The following is a 21,245-nucleotide window of genomic DNA, read 5'->3' as shown; positions in this document are numbered from 1 at the left end:
ATGTCTAGTTCATCATGAAGTAACCTCGTATATGTTTCCATACCATTAATTAGGTTTCATTTCTAACCACTAATATAACTTTGATAACCTTCTAAATCCAGCGCATAGGCAAACAATAAATTCAGGCTTATATTCGACATATAACGTAAATCTTTCAATGTTAATATGCAATTCGAATAAGTTTGAATACGAATTGTACCAATACCAGTTATGTTTGCATGACTAGTACTATTCATCTTTAATTTGACAAATTTTCCTGAGTTATACTTAGAAAATATATCATACTTAGGTGTAGCATGATAACATGCTCCTAAAGCAATGACTCACTCAATCTTGAAAAGTCATTTAAATATTTTGTTACGGATCACCATTCTTTAAACTTGAAGTTTATATGCCTTCTAATTGTAAAGGTTTTATTTTGAGCTTTAACTTTTTTCACAATACTTAAGCATTGACTCCATTACTAAGATGAGAATAAATATTGTACTCAACCCATTAAATAAATTTCAAACTACCTCTCTATACAAATTTTTTAAAATTATCATCATATTTTTCTCTAGGTTTTTTTTTTTTTTATAAATTTAACATAATCAAATAAATATTTATAGTACAAATAATCTCCATCATCAATTTTCAAATCAAACAACTTGTACATGATAATTATCATTAACCATGCTAATTTATCCATCTTAATTCATAAAATTGATCTCGCGTCATACACAACAAAGTTCTGATACCAAATAAATAAAAAATTTTAATTAAGTTGCAAACAATAAAAATACATGAAAATTAAAAAAAAAAACTGAAAAACACAAAATTTTATGTAAAAAATAATCGAGTCAAACTTTGAATCACATATATTATTAAAATAATAATTACAAACAATCACAAACTTAAATTTTACAATAAAAAAAAATATACTTAAAACAATCTCTCTAAACAATGTCCTATAAATCTCTTTATTTATAGATAAATATGGCAAACACAATTCTTATTATATTGTTGAATAATAAATACTTACTATTTCTGACAATGTCCAAAGAAGATTTAATTAAAAAGACAAAAAAAAAAAAAAAAAAAAAAAAATCTGACATTTTCCTTTGATTCTCACGCACTCTAAAAAAGATTTCTACTCTCCTTTTCTCCAAGTGGTGCAGCCCTTTTCTTCCCCTTTTTTTTTTTTTTCTTCTTTATTCTGTGCTTTTTTTTTTGAGTTATCTCATCAACCCAAACTTCTCTTTTTTTTGTTTACTTGGTTTAGGATTTCTAATCCTACTCTTAACGCATATAACTAATCCCAAAGGATTTCTAATCCTTTTGTGTTCAATGTGGGTTGGACCCACATAACTGAAGTTCAAAAATTTTCATTTCCATAACCCAGCAAATGTGGAGCCTCCTTCTTGAATCAACAAAGTATAGGGAGCTTTGTAAAGCAGAAAGTCAATAATCAGTCCCTAATAACATTCCACATAGGTTTCTTTTATTGTACAAATTAAAATGAATTAGTTTTACAACAATGAATACAAAATTTGATCTGATCGTAACTTAAATGAGAAGTGTTGTACCAACTAAGCTAAACATCATTATTTAAAGTGAATGAATGGCCAAACTAACAAAAATGAAGGAAAACAGGGGGAAAATCTAGAAAATTATTACTCATTTGAATCAAATTATCTCTTTAACAGCTTTAGTACGTCTCCAACCAAATGCAATGATCCAGTGACAAGAACCTGTAAATACATAATGAGAATCTGTAACTTATCCCTCCAATAATAATTTCTTAAAGTCTGGAATTCAAACTCCTGACCTCTTATTTTCATGCTGTGTGACGTAATTAATTGATTTATTGAATTTCAAAACCTTAAAGTATAAGAAATTATCCAAATCTATTATCTACATTCCAATAATATATGCAACGAGAAAGAGGTACATCACTAGAGAATTATGGGATGCATTTTGGGTTTCGTTTTTCCGAAATCATATGCATGTATTTTTTATAATCAATAAATAAATAAATGGTAGAAATATCAAAATATAAATAAATCGCAGAAAATATCAAACTTGCCACATGTTCATTGTCAACTGCATTTATTTAAGTTGGAAAAAGAAAGGATACTCGAAGTGTTAGTAGTTACTCGATTACCTGAAGTTGTAAAGAAGGATTTTCTCTCACACAATCTCTCAACCATTTTATTGCCAGTGGCAATGAAGGAATTATGGTGCTGCAAGCGAAAAATTTATCTGAAGGATTGCAATTGGAAGTATTCCAATAAAGAAAATCATGTGGTGGTAAGATCTCTATACTATCAATCTGGTAAGTCTTGATGTCAAGTGCAATATCTGTTTAGGGAACAAAAATAGACACCAGTATGTTAGATTAGTGTTCAATATGTTTATAACAGAAGAATGCTCTTAAGGCCTGTTTGGTGCTACCGTTTTTCTTTCTCTGTCACCAAACACCAGAGCATTTTTTTGTTAAATTTGTATTCTTTCTATCACAAGATTACTTTAGAATTGATATACACTTATGTTTTACGGGCTTATAAGCATTAAAAGAAATCAATTCAAATTCCGGGAAAAAGGGAAGTTAGGTTTACCCGCCCCATGGATTGTCCTCTCCCATATTGTTTGAAGCCTAAATTGCCATGTCAAATCCCTACTATAAATATCTGAAGGAATGATTGTAGCTGAAGTAACCTTGTTATATGTTGACATCGTTGGGGCAAAAAGAGCTTTCGAGAAATGTGTGCCTGTAAGAATTTCGACAAAATCTTGAACCCATTAGTGCTCTAAGTCCCATTAACCACAAGACCATATTGTTTTTTGCTTTACAAGACAAGGCTTCACTAACATGTCTATAAATTGAGGGTACAGTTTCAATTCATAAATTTAAGGTATAACTTATTCAAATTAAAATATAAAGGCTTAAGTTGTTAACTTAAGGCATTGATACCTGAAGAAGCACAAGTATTGACAAGCTGCCGGAGTAGTATTTGAGGATCTCTGACATCCATGCAATTGAATAAAAGAACCTATCACACACACAACCAATAGACTCATTGCCTTACATTATGTGTTAAACCAATTAGTTATAGGTAAAGTAGCTCAAAAGACCTAACTCGAATTCTCATATCTGCGAATAACATCCCCTACAACACCTAAAATTTGTACATGACCAGCCAGGCTGAGGTAGGGGCTCGAAGACCATCCTTGAACCGTTTAAATAGAACCAGACTAACAAAGCATGCATACAGAAGCACCAAATACAGAATCAAAATATCTATATTTTGTAGCTCATCATGCATTTACCTGTTTCAGTATTTTGTCAGACTCTTTGGTGCTCTCCTTTCTGTTTAGGGCATAACCGTTTCGTCTAACATGCTCCATACTTTTTTCATCCTTAGAAAAAGTAGATAACTGTGATGGAGGTGAATTTTTGTTCCCTTTAATGGCAGTAGAGAACCATTGAGCACAAGCCGCCATGCTCTCAGGGCTATGAGCTCCATCCAAGTAAAAGATCAGGTCCCCGGAGGACTTAACCGCCATTTCTGATGAATTAAAGGGTTCAGAAACAATGTCATAAACAACTTGAGCCCTCCCAGAAATATGTGCTGTGGAAAGACCTCTAAGAAATGCCTTTGGCAACTTCTTTTCCCAGTTATCCTGTTTTCACATTTCACATCGCTGAAAAGTCAATACCAAGCTGAATAACAAAATTCTTTCTTAAAATCGTCGATATATAAAAGGACTAGGCTGCATTCATTTTCCTTATGATGGAGAAAATCCACTAAGTTATTGAAAACAAAATTAATTTCCAAAAAGGAAAATGAAAGAAAAGAGATGCATAAAAAGAAATATTAGAGAGAAGACGCTGGGGTATATCTAACATTTTGGTTTATCTTTTCCCAGTTCCCTGTTCTGCGAAGCCAACATTTACAAAGGGAAACAGCAAGACCAGCATTAATGAACTGGTGATCACCAGACAAGCTAAGCTTTTTCCCCTCCAACATTTTTTGATCAAGAGGTGCAGCTATTTCTAGCGGAACCTGAAATTCATTAGGATAAAAATCAATCAGATAAGGAACTAGCCTATGCATTAAAGAATGTTAGTTAACAAATAATAGATTTGTTATTTCTTATCAACTTAAGTATTAAGTATAATTGGTTATAATTAATTATTTTACATGGGATCAGAGCTAGAAATTATATTCAATTTTTGTCTGATCACATATTGTAAAATTGAAATTTGCCCGAAAATATAGCGGAGTTGTGCTTCATCCGTAGATGGAACCCAAAAGGTTTTTATATGAGGAGGTTTTTCCTATTTGGATAATTAACCATAATCAACTATTTCATAGACTTGGCCATTCCTTCAAATGGAACTTAAAGTATATGGTAGGAAACAACAGGTTTGTTACATAATCAGATAAAAATGATTTGGTCCAATCTACGTGAAAAAAGAGTAGATTATGTAAAATTGCCATGTAAATTAGCAGAATCTCAAATTACTATGACTAAATTTCCAATTGAATTTTTAGGATCCACAGTTCATAAATATTTTAATTAGGCCCTTCCAATTACTGTTCTGGTAAGACAGACTGGAATCTACTGTGACACACTTCACACATATAGCTGCGGTGACTTAATTAACTGGTGATTTTTAAGCTACAAATGACTTAATTAATGTCTCAAGGGAACAAATCAATTGCATTGTACTTATCGACAACGAGTAACATTTGGAAAACTGCAGGTCCTAAAAAGATATAGTTGAAAATACTAGTTCTAGTTTCAAACTGATAAAACTAAAGGGAAATTTATGTAATTTACCACATACATGATCGTGTTTAATTTATTGAAAAGAAAATACTCGAACTTACCATCAGTTCATGGGCCCTCTGCTGAATAACATCAATTGCTTCAGAAAGCTGAGGTACTGTAAATCCAGGGACTTCAGGCTTCATGAGTAGAGAAGAATAGTAACCCAGCTCAGTAAACTAGTTGAAAATAAAAACTGAAAAATTCCAATAATGAAAGAATCTATATTTAATAGAAAAATCCATTCCTAAAGAGAACCATATTCTTTCTAATCTGGGTTTTCTAATACATAAACAAATGAAATAATACCTTGAAAATTCCAGCCTTGTGTGATGCAATTTGTCCAATTGTATTCCCTGTGTTGATATTCAGGATCGTTACCTTTGTTGTTTCAGTTGTATATTCAATTCTTAAACCAAAAGAATTCGATAAAGTATTTTTAAACTAACCAAACCAACAACTTTTAACAGTATTAATTATCAAGAACTTTTGCTGCAGGTGAGCAGAAATAAAAAGCTATAAAGTCATAAAACTCATGGAAAAGAAATGATTCAGAAAACGCACCCAATGACTCCGTGTGATCCATCCCCAGCGAAGAAATTCCACAGACAACAGGTTCTTTAATCTGGCATTGGTTTTACAAAAAAATTAAATAATCATTTTTATTCCTGTATGTCACGTTTGCTACCATTTTCCAGGAGATAATACTGATGATCGAAAAGGATAATGAAATGAAGAGATGTACCACATTTGTGGAGTCCCTTTTTCCCCCAAGACCAACTTCAATGATGGCAACATCTACCTTTGAACAGGAAATTACAATAAGTGTCCACTCTGATTAGGAATTACAATCAGTTTATTGACAAAGCTGAAAAGTTGAAAAGGCAAATTCTTGTAGTTGCTTACATAGGAGAAGATCCATGTAATTGCATATATCTTATTTGGAAAATATTATTACATTTAGATGCAACAAAAAGTAAACAGAAAAAATTAAAAGAAATCAACAAGTTGTGTTGCTGAATCTGGAAACAATGTTTCTGACAAGCTTCAAAGACATAAAGAGGGGCTGAAGGACTAACCTGTTCACTGATGAAAACTTTAAATGCCAATACGGTGAGAAACTGAAAAAGTGGAGGCATAGGCAGGCCATCTATAAGGTTATCCTGCAAATTAAGACATCCAGAGAATTAAAAGAAAAAAGTTATCCAGAAAGCATGACTTACATTAACAGGCTATCAACCAGTTCAGCCCTAACTGTAATTTTGCAACACAATCTCAAAAAAATCAATGATGAACAACTAGATATATAAGGTTAAATTTACCTTCAATAGATTCCAACATTCCCAAAAATACAGTAAAAATTTATCTTCAGATATATCCAACCTGCAAAAGCAAGAGCAAACACAACATATTAAATATTACCTATCATATAAGACCAGGCACTTAAAAAGGTTTGATCTTTAAAGTCATTGTCATAATAGATTTAGCAGGCACTCAATAAAACCATCAAGAGGTGATACGGTAATTTCCCTTTATAATGAATAACTATCATCATAGGTTGGAATTGACTTTGACATGGTTGTCTATACAATTATAATATGATGTGAGTCAACGGTGAAAAATAAACTGATAAGAACAGACGCCACCCTTAATCTTAGCCAAAAAGCAGAGAAAGTTATGGTGGTTCATGCAATTTAACTGGACCAACCCAAAAATCGTATATTGACCAATTAAACTGTCCCAATCAACACATTGTTATGAACCAAGACCATGCAATATTTTCTCTTTTAACACTAACCCATTGATACGAATTCTTTCTCTAACATCAATGAGATGAGGGGAGGTAAAAAGTCCAGTTTGAAAGCCACACTCCCGTAAAATAGCTTCACAGAATGTGCAAGTTGAACCCTGAAATAGAAAGAAGTAAAGAGAAGTTAGCAGGTACCAATGATGCTCAAGTTATACTAGTACCAATTTAAGAAAACAAATCTAATACAAAATAATATAGTCAAACTAAGCATAACCTACCTTTCCTTTTGTTCCAGCAATATGGATAATCTTGAGATCGTTAATTTTTTCCTCCAAACCAAGAATCTGTATTTTTTCAGTACAACAAAATAATTCAGTCGATGCAGTTATATACAAAAACACACGCATAGGTGCATGCTCCAAGATTTTCAACATGCCAGCAAAGTATGCTACCTTGAGGTACATCGACATCCTCTCCAATTTTCCATATGTACCACCTAAAGATGAGTTGCCTCCACGTTTCTGGCGTGTAATGAGAGAAGAAAGTGCTTCCATAGCTTTTTCATATGAAGATGGAACAGGAAGGTCTGGTAAGCATTCCTCCATGTCCGGGTTCCTCTCTGTTTTTTTGATGACTTGTGTCAAGGACATGGAACTTCTAAGACCTGGAAAATATATGCCAATAAAGAAATTAGAAAATACAGAGTCAATCACTCGCTCAAGCATAAAGACTTGTCTTCTGGGGGGAGAAAAGATTTGCATGAGATTGTTATGAAGACTTCTCAAATTATTAGAAAATCTCAAGCATCAAGACTCCTCACATCAATAATTTCTAACTGATGTGAGAAGTCTGTTATAATTTCTTGATAAATTCTAATAACAAGGCTCCTCACACCATAATTTCTAAATTGTTATGAAACTGAAGGCTTTTAAAATAATGACAACAAAAAGAAATACTTAATGATCATATCTATAAAGAAAATCTTGTGGCAGTGATTAAGATTGGAAAAAATGTAAGCTCAAGAAATATGAGCCACATAACAATATGGTAAAACAAGACAAGCTAGAAAAGATAAGGATTATTGAGAATGCTTATACAACCACTTGAATTTGTTAAGAAATTGTGAAATTATTTGATTCAGTGACCAACTATGGTAAAAACTTAAACCTGTAAGAAACAGTTCCACTTTATTATTGATGTTTTAAGATATCAATTCATGTTCAACACTGCAATTTTTCTAAATTGAAAGCATAGATAAAGTACAAGGCCATCATACGTTGTGTTGAAATTTAACGTTTATGGAAACAAGACTGTCATACTTCAGACACCTGATCCCCTAACTCAAATACCTCGTGAAAATAATTCCAAAAGGGCAACCATTACTCCATTCTCTCTTCAGAATTACCGTCTCTCATATAAGATTTCAAAAAGAAATCACAAAGAAAGAAAAATCGATATTTCAGTGTTGACCATTCACAGAAAGCCATAATGAATATGGATATTGGTCACACACCATAATTCAATTCGTCCACAATTGTTTGTCCAATACCAAAATAAACTCTAGCTTTACAACTTCAAGGATCTTTCACTGTAATCTTTACCTACATACATTAATAATGCTCGTAAGATGCACAATTACTCGATTGCTTTTACTGGTTTAATTTTCATGGCTTAAATGATTATAATTAATAAAGTAATTCAGACCTCCGCTTATACTGTTCTTATAATGAGCACAGTGTTCGGGGTAGAAAAGTGAAGGAGAAAAGGTACTCCATGTTTGTGTGATGTACGATGGTTGTGCTCTCTTAAGAAGCTGTGGAACGCCAAAAATCCCGCACTTCAAACAAGTACTGCTTGCGGTATCAAGCATCAGGAAAACATCAATCCTGCAGCAAAAAAGGGTAATTCTGTCATCATAAGTACATATACATACATTATACCAAAATAGACAGCTTGATTATCCTTCAATAAGGAACTATGTGAGAGAGGGGAGAAATGAAACTTTTTATTCGACTTCTTTTAGCTTATAACTTGATATTCAAGAGAAACGTTATAGCTGCTAAGAGAAAGCGAGCATAATTTTTCAGCTTATAATTAAGTGCTTCTTGAATTGACTCCTTTTTTAGCTTATAAGCTAATGTTGAGAGAAATATAAACTAGGGTAATCGCTTAAGAATAAGGCATCCTTGCATTGAAAAGGAAAGAAAATCATCACTATCATTGCCTTGACCTTAAAACATAGATTGATGCACTCCATTAGACAACTATAAACAGGTCATTCGAAAATCAAAATTAGAACCCCAACAATTTCCAGATATACAAGAAAGAGAAAGGATCAGATCAACAGCACAAACCAAGGTTCACATGGAATAAAAGTATGTTCTTTAGAACTCCAATCGACTTAACATCAAACACGTAGAGATCATATCTCCCACTGCCAGACCTGCCAACATTTCCCAGCAGCCAAACAAAGAATCAATCAAGTAAATGGCACAAAAAAAAGAAATTTCCTTTTTCCCCTTTAATCTATCCCCTGACACTCCCATTAACTCCAATAAGATATAGCCGAGTCTCTCAATAGACCCACACCCAGTTACCCATAAAGTAAAGACTATCCAAATAGCTGTACATATATACATATATGCATGTGTAGAGAAAGCAGATAAACATGTAAGAGATTGAGAAAGGGAGAGAAAACAGACGGATGAAGTTGGGGCAGGAGCCATGTTTGTTTTGGTTCTTTTTGTTCCTTGGTCTGGTCAGGTTGGTGATGATTGAGGGAGGGAAGGAGGGAGAGTTTGGTGGGATTTGGGAGCTCACTTCCCTCTCCCTTGTCTGCCTCCGTACTTTGTGGCTGGTGCTAAAGCCTATAAAACTGGTTATATATATACACACACACATATATATATATATATATACATATGCGGGATTCTTTTTTTGACCACTAATAAGTAATTTTAAGTGGGCGTGACCCATGAGGGCTCGGCCTATTATAAAATGTAATTTTAAAAAAATAAAATAAATAAACTATTCCATATTTTAAAGAAGGTGACATATGAATGACAATAAATTGGAATATAAGTTATTAAAAATTTTATTTAATTTGCTCAAAAAAATGTATTTAGTGCAAATTAATTCTAATTTTTAGGCATAATATATAAAGTAATTTTATCGGTTTAATAGTAGTTCAAAAATTAAAAGTGTAGCACCCGGAAAGGAGGAAAAAAAAAAAAAAAAAAAAAGGGGGGGCCACGTCAGCAGCCACGTCAGCAGGCCCGGTCAGCAGTTCCGGCCAACCGGGGCCTGCCACGTGGCAAGACCGCGTCACTCCGAAAGGAGCCACGTTGGCGATCCGCGTGGGTGCAATCCGACGGCCCAGATCAATCGCGCGATCGGACGGTCCAGATTCAATCGCACGGACGGCCCAGATTCAATCAAAAATGAACGGCCCAGATTAAAACGAAATGAACGGCTGTGATCAAAAGGCAAGGGGTTATAAATAGAACCCCCACACCAGACCACAAACCCTAGCCGCCCGCCGCTCGCCGGAGAAGACGAACCAGAGGCCGACCGCCGCCACCCGCCGCCGCACCGGGGAAATTTCCGACCGCCGATCGAGGTAAATTTCATACCCTCGACTCGTTTTTCTCCGCTGATTCCTCCTATGGCCAAATTGAGGCCGAAATCCCGGCCAAACGGCCGGAATACGCGGCCGAAACCCAGCGGCGCCGCCGCACCCCTCTCGGTTTTTGCCTCCGACGAGGTCCTTCCCGGCCTCCGTTCGATGCAATTTTTATATCACCGTGATCACCATTCTTTTCTCTACAGGTTGACCGAAGCCGAATCACCAAAACACGAACCTCGCCGGAGAGCCGTCGTACCCGAGAGCGCCGCCGCCGGTAAGCTCCGCTTTTCCGTGATTTTTGGCCCCCCGAGGGCCCTAGGGTTGTTTTCTGACAAGGACCAATGCGAGTGTGGCCGAAAACGGCCGAAAACAGCCAACCCGAGGCGACTCGCCGCCGCCAGCGGCGGCGCCGTCGCCGGAGCACGGCGGAGCCGCCGTGCCGGAGTTGCGATTTGGTCCGAAAGGGGCCCTGGGCCTAATTTGGATTTTTTTTGGAACACGTGCAGGTACTATTAGTGTGTTTCAGTTCCCCGGGAAAAATTCAGGGAAAATTAGGGACGGCCTGCAGGCGCACTGTGAATCGTATTCGGATCCCGAAAACAAGTAAGGACCCCTCACCCTATTTCCTATCACGGTATTAAAGTTCAAAATGATAAAACGGTATTTCTTGAATTAACGAATGTGTGAAATTGCTTAAGGTGGCTAATGGAGCCCGAGTCTAGTGTGATTGGTGATTTACTGTTATTTAGCCTGTTTACAGCTTTAAATGCAAAATGAGGTTTGATGTGTTCATTTTACAGATTTGTGTGCAAATAATACGTTTTTATTAATCATGGGTTGAATGACTGAAAAACTGATACTGTATGTTGTCTGTTCGGCATGAATTACTGTTTTGCTTGTTTGTATGTGAATTGATGATGCTGACTGAGGAAAAGGAAAATGAAAGATTGTGTAGACTGATAATTGTATTATGAGGGTCAGCCTAACTAGATATCCTGGGAGATGGTGGACGGACCAGGTCCGTAGGGAACCCTACCGGGATTGTGGTCTCACATGCCGGACGGGGTATGGAGATCTTATGGTTTTGGCACCCATATCGGACGGGGTATGGGGACGGCCCGTTTCACCCTCATACCGGACGGGGTATTGAGGTTTATGGTTTTGGCGCCCATACCGGACGGGGTATGGGGACGGCCCGTTTCACCCTCATACCGGACGGGGTATTGAGGTTCATGGTTTTGGCGCCCATACCGGACGGGGTATGGGGACGGCCCTGGAAACTGATTATGAATGTTAAAGGTTAACGGGTAGCGGAACCCCTATGGACCCCCACGGATACTAGTAGGCTGGTAAATGAAAAAAAGATATGTTGTACAATGATTGAATTACAAGAGGCGTGATAAGTGTTATGTTTTACAGCTTATATTATTCCATGATTATGATAATGTTATTATTTTTCTTATATTGTTTTCATAAATTCCACCGAGGTAAGTGGATGGTGAAGGTTTTCATGTTAATAAACGAGTTTATTGTAAATTATGCTCCATTGGTCTTTTTGTGTTTTTCTACCCACCTTTACCTCCGTGACGGTGAGATATCGTGATGTTCTTACTGGGCTAGTGTAGCTCACTCCTTATTTAACCATTTCAGATCAGGAAGACATGGTTCCCGAGCCCGTTCCGCAGGAGGACGACGAAGGGGATGCCTAGAGACTCTGTAGTCATACTCATAGTTTTATTTTCGAGTTTCTCTCTTAGTTAGTTTAATCTTTTATATTTTAAGTACGTTTTTGGTTTTTCGTGTAAGGGATGTTAACTGAAATTTTGATCTCGCTTCCGCATTTGATATATTTAAATACTCATTTCATTTTAATATTTCCGGGACCGTTACAGTTGGTATCAGAGCCGCATTTCCTCGGACCCATCCCTTACACTATAGTCCTTTAAAGAAATACTCACCGATTGGTCGTTACTCAACCATTCCTTGTAAATGCAGGTACACAGAAATGAGGAGAGGAAGGCCCCCACTAAACCGAGCGGCCCAAGATAATTCGCTTCGGGAGGATTTGGACAGATTATATGAGATGGTGGAAGCTCTCGTAGCTGCCCAGCGAAGGCAAGAGGAGAGAAGGGAGTTACCCGGACCTCCTCCGCTAGCGCAGGTTGAGCCCCCGTTACAGCAGGCTGATCCCGAGCCACCCCGGCAGGAGCCTGTTCCTCCACAGTACCACCCGGCACCACAGCCGCGGTACGACCCGGTACCACAGCCACAGTACCAACAGGTACCGCCACAGCACATTCCAGTGCCCCCACCCCATCAGCAGGCGCCACCACAGGGTCCCCCAGTTCACCCTCAGCCGGCCCCAGTCCCTCTACCTCGGGACCCCGCTCCCTCCTTGATCGACCCCGGCTTCATAGAGAGGTACAGGAGACTGAACCCTTCTACTTTTTCAGGGGGATCCTCTTTCGAAGAGGCCCAATACTGGCTGGCGGAGACTGAGAGAGCCTTTGAGACCTTGGGAGTAATTCCTGAGCAGATGGCTGCCATTGCCTCCTACATGCTGGTAGGGGAAGCAATACGCTGGTGGGAGCTCAAGCGGGCCACCCTGCCTGTACCAGTTACTTGGGAGCAGTTCCTAGCGGCTTTCCATGCGGAGTATCTCCCTAAACACATCCAACATTTAAAGGAAATGGAATTTGCTCAGTTGGTCCAGGGTAATATGACAGTGTCGGAGTATGCCCGCAAGTTCCTGGAGCTAGGCCGACATGCCCCGGAGACATTGTTGGATGAGGGCCGAAAGGCCAGGAAATTCCAGTGGGGTCTCCGCCCGGCGATCAGACAGCACTTGTTGGTGATGGAGCTCGAGACATATTCGGCAGTCCTGACAAAGGCGCAGATCATAGAAAGGAGCTTCGACACCCGCCCTCAGCTAACGGGAAGTTCCCGACCTTCAGCCCCGCTCCGCAGGCCAGCGCCTACCATGCCTGTCCAACCCAGTAAGAGACCCAGGCCTGCCGTTCAGGGCCCTCCTCAGGCTATGGGGGCAGCTCGTGGGAAGACCTGCCAGTACTGCGGCAGGGATCATGGGGACCGACCCTGCTACCGCCTCAACAACACCTGTCGCATATGCGGCAGTGCCCAGCACTATGCGAGGGAGTGCCCTAGGAACCAGAATCAAGGGAGGCCTCCAATCCAGGGCAGAGTTTACAACCTTACCCAGAAGGATGCCGATGCAGACCCGGACGTGGTACATGGTATGTATACTATCTCTGGCCACATTGCTCATATTTTGTTTGATACTGGTGCATCACATTCTTTTATTTCACATGTTCTTGCTTCCAAAATTTGTGTATCACCTAATAGACTTGATTCATTATTGTTGGTATCTACCGCTGGGGGGGAGACATTACTAGGAGAGGTTGTCTACAGGGCATGTGCCGTGGAGATAGCAGATAAGAAATTGAGGGTAGACCTGATAGGGTTAGACACAGGGGATTTTGATGTAATCCTAGGAATGGATTGGCTGGCGGCGTATCACGCCACCATAGACTGCTTTAATAAAAAGATTGTATTTAATCCTCCCAACGAGGAGCCATTTACAAGTTAATAAAATTATTCGGTACTGATTCTCTCTAATGACAAATTCTTTTCTTCTTAATTCCCAGTGCGTTGATATTGTATTTTCCCTAACTAGGTAAACCCAAGAAGGAAGTTTGTATCCAAGAGATTCCAGTAGTCCGAGACTTTCCAGACGTATTTCCGGATGAACTGCCCGGTCTACCAGGGGACAGAGAGGTCGAGTTCACCATAGACTTACAGCCAGGAACCCAACCCATCTCGGTAGCTCCTTACCGAATGAGCCGCATCGAGATGGAAGAGCTAAGGAAACAAATCACTGAGCTACAAAACAGTGGCTTCATTAGACACAGCATTTCCCCATGGGGTGCCGGGGTTACTTTTGCAAAGAAAGGAGATGGAACGTTGAGACTGTGTATTGATTATAGAAGGATAAACAAGGTAACAATTAAAAACAAGTACCCTCTCCCCCGGATTGATGACCTTTTCGATCAGTTGCAGGGTGCACAGGTCTTTTCTAAAATAGATCTACGATCAGGTTACCATCAGGTGAAAGTGAGAGCTGAAGACATCCCCAAGACGGCATTCCGAACCAGGTACGGACACTATGAGTTCCTGGTTATGCCGTTTGGGCTAACCAACGCCCCGGCCATCTTTATGGATCTAATGAACAGAATCTTCAGAGAGTTTTTGGATAAATTTGTCATCGTGTTCATCGATGATATCTTAGTCTACTCAAAAAGTAGAGAAGAACATGCTTATCATCTTGCCCAAGTCCTCCAGGTACTCAGGGAAAAGAAGTTGTATGCAAAGTTGAGCAAGTGTGGATTTTGGCTCGAGCAAACCGCCTTCCTAGGACATGTTATATCGAAGGAAGGGGTGTCGGTGAACCCCGAAAAGGTTGAAGCGGTACTTGGTTGGGAAAGGCTGACAACAGTTAAGGAAATTCGCAGTTTCCTAGGGATGGCGGGTTATTACCGCCGGTTTGTCGAAGGGTTCTCCAGTCTAGCGGCCCCTCTAACCCGACTCACAAAGAAGAATGCAAAGTTTGATTGGAATGAGAACTGCGAAAGGAGTTTTTCCGAATTGAAGAAGCGACTGACTACTGCACCCGTGCTGGCTCTACCGAGTGGATCAGGAGGGTATACAGTTTATAGTGATGCCTCCTATCTGGGCCTGGGTTGTGTCCTGATGCAGCATGGAAAGGTTATAGCATATGGGTCTAGACAGCTAAAGAATCATGAGAAGAACTATCCTACCCATGACTTGGAGCTTGCCGCAATCATACACGCCTTGAAAATCTGGCGCCATTATTTGTATGGAGAGACCTTTCAGATCTACACCGATCATAAGAGCTTGAAGCACATCTTCACTCAGAAGGATCTCAACATGCGTCAGAGAAGGTGGATGGAACTCCTCAAGGACTATGATTGTGACATCCTATACCATCCAGGTAAAGGCAACGTAGTAGCCGATGCCCTCAGTAGGAAGAGTGCAGGCACCCTAGCCCATCTGATGGTTTCGGAATGCAGGTCCATTGGGGCTACGCAGCAGGTTCGACTGCAAGATCTGAAGAGGGCCACATGTTTGAGCCACCTAGCAGTCCAACCCGAGTTAATCCAAAGAATAAAGGAAGCCCAGTCAATCGACCCCGCCCTAGTAAACCGCAAGAAGGATGCAGAACAGGGAGTGAACTCAGAATTTCAGATCTCTGCCGACGGATTGATTCGTTTCAAGGACAGAATGTGTGTCCCAGACGACAATGAATTAAAAAGAGACATCATGACAGAGTCCCATAGTTCAAGGTTCGCCATGCATCCAGGAAGTACAAAAATGTACCAAACTATGCGACCCCGATTCTGGTGGAATGGGATGAAGAGAGATATAGCCGACTTCGTATCTAAGTGCTTGGTATGTCAACAGGTCAAAGCAGAACATCAACGCCCAGGGGGGTTGCTTCAGCCTTTACCGATTCCAGAATGGAAGTGGGAACACATCACCATGGACTTCGTATCGGGACTACCCAAGGCACGATCGGGACACGATGCCATATGGGTAATTGTTGACCGACTCACTAAGTCTTCCCACTTCCTGGCCATCAGAATGACTGATTCGTTGGACAAGTTGGCAAGAATGTATGTCCGGGAAATAGTCAGACTGCATGGGGTCCTAGTAACAGTGGTATCCGACAGGGATCCCAGATTCACTTCTCGGTTCTGGAATAGTTTCCAGCAAGCTATGGGAACAAAGCTGTCCCTTAGTACTGCCTTCCACCCCCAAACCGATGGACAATCAGAGAGGACAATCCGTACGCTGGAGGATATGCTCCGAGCTTGTGTCCTTGACTCCGGAGGCCATTGGGACGACCATCTACCCCTGATAGAGTTTGCCTACAACAACAGTTACCAAGCAAGCATCGGCATGGCCCCATACGAGGCGCTATACGGGCGTCCGTGCAGGTCACCGATTTGTTGGGAGGAAGTGGGCGATAGAAGATTGTTTGGCCCGGATTTGGTGGAAGAAACCACGTCCAAGATAGTTAAGATCAAGAAGAACATCCAGACAGCTCAGAGTAGGCAGAAGAGCTATGCTGATACCCGGAGGAGAGACCTGGCCTTTGAGAAAGGTGACCGGGTGTTTCTTAAAGTCACCCCCTTCAAGGGAATTAGTAGGTTCGGCAGAAGGGGAAAATTAAACCCCAGATACATTGGACCCTTTGAAATCTTAGACAAGATTGGTACCACTGCCTATAGACTTGCACTGCCCCCTGAGCTCTCCCGGGTTCACAATGTGTTTCATGTATCTATGCTGCGCAAGTACAATCCGGACCCTTCTCATGTCGTGGCTCATGAACCGCTTTCACTCCGAGAGGACTTGTCTTATGAAGAAGTACCGGTCAGTATCACGGACCGAGAAAGCAGAATACTCCGTAACCGGGAAATATCATTTGTAAAAGTCTTGTGGCAGAACCACACGCCTAGGGAGGCGACTTGGGAGCTGGAATCAGAATTTAGGGCCCAATATCCTCATCTGTTTGATCAAGAGTAATGAGGCAAATTTGGGGACCAAATTTCTTTATGGGGGGGAGAGTTGTAGCACCCGGAAAGGAGGAAAAAAAAAAAAAAAAAAAAAAAAAAAAGGGGGGGGGCCACGTCAGCAGGCCCGGTCAGCAGTCCCGGCCAACCGGGGCCTGCCACGTGGCAAGACCGCGTCACTCCGAAAGGAGCCACGTTGGCGATCCGCGTGGGTGCGATCCGACGGCCCAGATCAATCGCGCGATCGGACGGCCCAGATTCAATCAAAAATGAACGGCCCAGATTAAAACGAAATGAACGGCTGTGATCAAAAGGTAAGGGGTTATAAATAGAACCCCCACACCAGACCACAAACCCTAGCCGCCCGCCGCTCGCCGGAGAAGACGAACCAGAGGCCGACCGCCGCCACCCGCCGCCGCACCGGGGAAATTTCCGACCGCCGATCGAGGTAAATTTCATACCCTCGACTCGTTTTTCTCCGCTGATTCCTCCTATGGCCAAATTGAGGCCGAAATCCCGGCCAAACGGCCGGAATACGCGGCCGAAACCCAGCGGCGCCGCCGCACCCCTCTCGGTTTTTGCCTCCGACGAGGTCCTTCCCGGCCTCCGTTCGATGCAATTTTTATATCACCGTGATCACCATTCTTTTCTCTACAGGTTGACCGAAGCCGAATCACCAAAACACGAACCTCGCCGGAGAGCCGCCGTACCCGAGAGCGCCGCCGCCGGTAAGCTCCGCTTTTCCGTGATTTTTGGCCCCCCGAGGGCCCTAGGGTTGTTTTCTGACAAGGACCAATGCGAGTGTGGCCGAAAACGGCCGAAAACAGCCAACCCGAGGCGACTCGCCGCCGCCAGCGGCGGCGCCGTCGCCGGAGCACGGCGGAGCCGCCGTGCCGGAGTTGCGATTTGGTCCGAAAGGGGCCCTGGGCCTAATTTGGATTTTTTTTTGGAACACGTGCAGGTACTATTAGTGTGTTTCAGTTCCCCGGAAAAAATTCAGGGAAAATTAGGGACGGCCTGCAGGCGTACTGTGAATCGTATTCGGATCCCGAAAACAAGTAAGGACCCCTCACCCTATTTCCTATCACGGTATTAAAGTTCAAAATGATAAAACGGTATTTCTTGAATTAACGAATGTGTGAAATTGCTTAAGGTGGCTAATGGAGCCCGAGTCTAGTGTGATTGGTGATTTACTGTTATTTAGCCTGTTTACAGCTTTAAATGCAAAATGAGGTTTGATGTGTTCATTTTACAGATTTGTGTGCAAATACTACGTTTTTATTAATCATGGGTTGAATGACTGAAAAACTAATACTGTATGTTGTCTGTTCGGCATGAATTACTGTTTTGCTTGTTTGTATGTGAATTGATGATGCTGACTGAGGAAAAGGAAAATGAAAGATTGTGTAGACTGATAATTGTATTATGAGGGTCAGCCTAACTAGATATCCTGGGAGATGGTGGACGGACCAGGTCCGTAGGGAACCCTACCGGGATTGTGGTCTCACATGCCGGACGGGGTATGGAGATCTTATGGTTTTGGCACCCATATCGGACGGGGTATGGGGACGGCCCGTTTCACCCTCATACCGGACGGGGTATTGAGGTTTATGGTTTTGGCGCCCATACCGGACGGGGTATGGGGACGGCCCGTTTCACCCTCATACCGGACGGGGTATTGAGGTTCATGGTTTTGGCGCCCATACCGGACGGGGTATGGGGACGGCCCTGGAAACTGATTATGAATGTTAAAGGTTAACGGGTAGCGGAACCCCTATGGACCCCCACGGATACTAGTAGGCTGGTAAATGAAAAAAAGATATGTTGTACAATGATTGAATTACAAGAGGCGTAATAAGTGTTATGTTTTACAGCTTATATTATTCCATGATTATGATAATGTTATTATTTTTCTTATATTGTTTTCATAAATTCCACCGAGGTAAGTGGATGGTGAAGGTTTTCATGTTAATAAACGAGTTTATTGTAAATTATGCTCCATTGGTCTTTTTGTGTTTTTCTACCCACCTTTACCTCCGTGACGGTGAGATATCGTGATGTTCTTACTGGGCTAGTGTAGCTCACTCCTTATTTAACCATTTCAGATCAGGAAGACATGGTTCCCGAGCCCGTTCAGCAGGAGGACGACGAAGGGGATGCCTAGAGACTCTGTAGTCATACTCATAGTTTTATTTTCGAGTTTCTCTCTTAGTTAGTTTAATCTTTTATATTTTAAGTACGTTTTTGGTTTTTCGTGTAAGGGATGTTAACTGAAATTTTGATCTCGCTTCCGCATTTGATATATTTAAATACTCATTTCATTTTAATATTTCCGGGGCCGTTACAAAAAGTGATGATGGTGTAAACAATACATTCATGATTAAATTTATTTTTGAAAAAAAAAAACCCTTGTTTATAAATAAATAAAAAATACAGTACTAATAATACAATATTCAAATAAAATTAAATTTTATTTACGGTCATGAACCGGTTTTTTTATGATAACCATTAATTTATTTTTGATGGACTACTTTGTATTATATTTTATTTTTATTATTTTTAAATTCTTGAGTAACTTATAATATAAATCATTTAAATAAATTAACTTTGTACTTTAGATGAAGTATTATACATTTTTATTTTTTAAAAAAATAAAATAAAAAGTTTAACTATTATATTATTATTTTTAATGTAAAATAATATTTTTTGACTTTATTAACTCAACATCATTATTACAATTGACAAATATTTATAAAAATATTAATAAACATGACCATAAATGAGTTTCATTGGATATATAACAACGATGATTAATAAATTGAGGTTAATAATTGAATTGAGTTGAATTAAATCAGAATAACTTAATAAGTTTGTCAAACAATTTTATGTTCACTTCAGTTTGAAATGAATTGAAGTAAATAGATTTGCTAGATTTATTTATTTGGATTTAACTTAATTTGAACATGTATTTGATATTAATTCAAGTTTAATGTTAGCTTAATTTAAAAGTAAAAAATTAACTATTAAAGTTTTTTAAAATAAATGGTAAAAGTACAAGTATATATGTATATATTTTATATATTGTGGAAGATTTTATTATACTTCTTTTATGATAGACTAAAAGAGATAAGATTATAGAAATTTACCCCAAAAATTGAGTATTATATTTATAACTAAAATAATATTTAGTTTATACATGATAATATTATATTTGTAGAAAAAATAATTAAAGTTCAAATTATCTTATCTTATAAAGACTCTAATTGTATTATAAATTAATAACTCAAATTCAAATGTTATCTGTGACACCCAACATTTAATTATTTTTATTTTTATTTAACTATTATTTTTTATATAAATATAATTATTATTTATATAATTTTAATTTATTTTATTTTATTTTAATTTGATTTAATGAAAATAATAATAATAATAATGGGTAAAAAATTAATTAGGGATTTAATTGAAAATAATTTTGGAAAAAATGGGTGAAAATTTGGGTTTTGGGGGTATTTTTGAAAGAAAAATAAAAAACTGGAGGTCAAAACGCAATTTAGAAAAGTTACGTCACATCAGTTGCCCGGTCAGCAGTCCCGACCAACCAGGACGTGCTAGGTGGCAGAGGCGCTGATGCGGGAGGCCAGGCGGGGGGAGCCACGTGGGCGATTCGCGCGCGCGCGATTGAACGGTTGAGATCCGTTCCGTGCGCATGGACAGCCCAGATAAAAAATGCGCACGGACGGCCCAGATTGCATCCCGCACGGATGGCCCAGATTGAATCGCGCACGGACAGCTCAGATTGAATCGCGATGAACGGTCCAGATTCACTTCTTATTTAATCGCAATCGGACGATCCAGATTAAAAGCGATGGACGACCCAGATCAAAAATAGATGGGTATAAATAACCTCATCTACACCCAAACCCTAACCCTAGCCGTCAGAGCCCCTCGTCGGAGAAGACAGCCCAGCCACCAGGGAGCTGACCATTACCACCCCCCGCCGTACCGGAGCAATTTCCAACCGCCAAACGAGGTAAAAATTTTCTCTCTTGCATGAAATTCAATTTTAAACGCACCCATGGTCAAATTGGAGTAAAAGAACCGACAGATTGGCTTGAAAACGCTGCCGCAGATCGGCGGCGCCGCCACGGAGTGTTTTAAAAAATACCTCCGATGAGGCCATTTTCGATTCCCGTTCGATGTGATTTTCCACGGTTGTGGCCACCGTTTCCTCCTCTACAGGTTGACCGAAGCAAAACACCCAACCACAACGTGAGCCGGAGGAGCCGCCGCACCAGAGAGCCCCACTGCCGGTGAGTTTTGGTTTTTTGTATTTTTTCGGCCCATCGAGAGCCCTAAGTATGTTTTCTCGCAGGAACCGGTACAAGTTCAGCTAAATTTGGCCGAAAACAGCCAATCCGAGGTGGATCACCACCGCAGGCAG

General features: G+C 40.1%; 1 protein-coding gene across 3 annotated transcripts; it reads right to left on the bottom strand.

Moving 5' to 3' along the window:
• Positions 1–1,455: 1,455 nt before the first annotated feature.
• DFC (DHFS-FPGS homolog C) lies at positions 1,456–9,445 on the bottom strand. 3 transcript variants are annotated; one of them, XM_088209513.1, is made up of 18 exons: positions 9,268–9,445; positions 8,920–9,008; positions 8,270–8,451; positions 7,018–7,229; positions 6,844–6,909; positions 6,614–6,723; positions 6,138–6,198; positions 5,895–5,978; positions 5,561–5,617; positions 5,380–5,440; positions 5,125–5,171; positions 4,878–4,955; positions 3,888–4,046; positions 3,310–3,663; positions 2,954–3,032; positions 2,598–2,750; positions 2,144–2,340; positions 1,456–1,730 (listed from the first exon to the last, which is right to left on the bottom strand). In XM_088209513.1, the coding sequence occupies exons 3-18, from the start codon at positions 8,433–8,435 to the stop codon at positions 1,671–1,673; spliced, it is 1,944 nt and encodes a 647-aa protein (XP_088065639.1). In that variant the 5' UTR covers positions 8,436–8,451; positions 8,920–9,008; positions 9,268–9,445; the 3' UTR covers positions 1,456–1,670. The 3 variants fall into 3 exon arrangements, with proteins under 3 accessions (XP_088065639.1, XP_088065638.1, XP_088065640.1); XM_088209512.1 differs by lacking the exon at positions 8,920–9,008; XM_088209514.1 differs by lacking the exons at positions 8,920–9,008; positions 9,268–9,445 and adding an exon at positions 8,079–8,166 and having other exon boundaries at positions 8,270–8,406.
• Between the last annotated feature and the right edge of the window lie 11,800 nt (positions 9,446–21,245).

This window comes from Carica papaya, chromosome 8 (assembly GCF_054855325.1).
Source record: "Carica papaya isolate Zhongbai chromosome 8, ASM5485532v1, whole genome shotgun sequence".
Lineage (NCBI taxonomy): Eukaryota > Viridiplantae > Streptophyta > Magnoliopsida > Brassicales > Caricaceae > Carica > Carica papaya.
This window is presented reverse-complemented; position numbering and strand designations above follow the sequence as displayed.

Excerpts from the sequence above, each read along its gene's own strand:
- DFC (XM_088209513.1), bottom strand. The coding sequence starts at position 8,435 with ATGCTTGATACCGCAAGCAGTACTTGTTTGAAGTGCGGGATTTTTGGC. Across the intron at positions 6,910-7,017 it reads GGATGTCGATGTACCTCAAG|ATTCTTGGTTTGGAGGAAAA; the intron begins GTAGCATACTTT and ends GAAAAAATACAG. Across the intron at positions 6,724-6,843 it reads TTGCTGGAACAAAAGGAAAG|GGTTCAACTTGCACATTCTG; the intron begins GTAGGTTATGCT and ends TTTCTATTTCAG.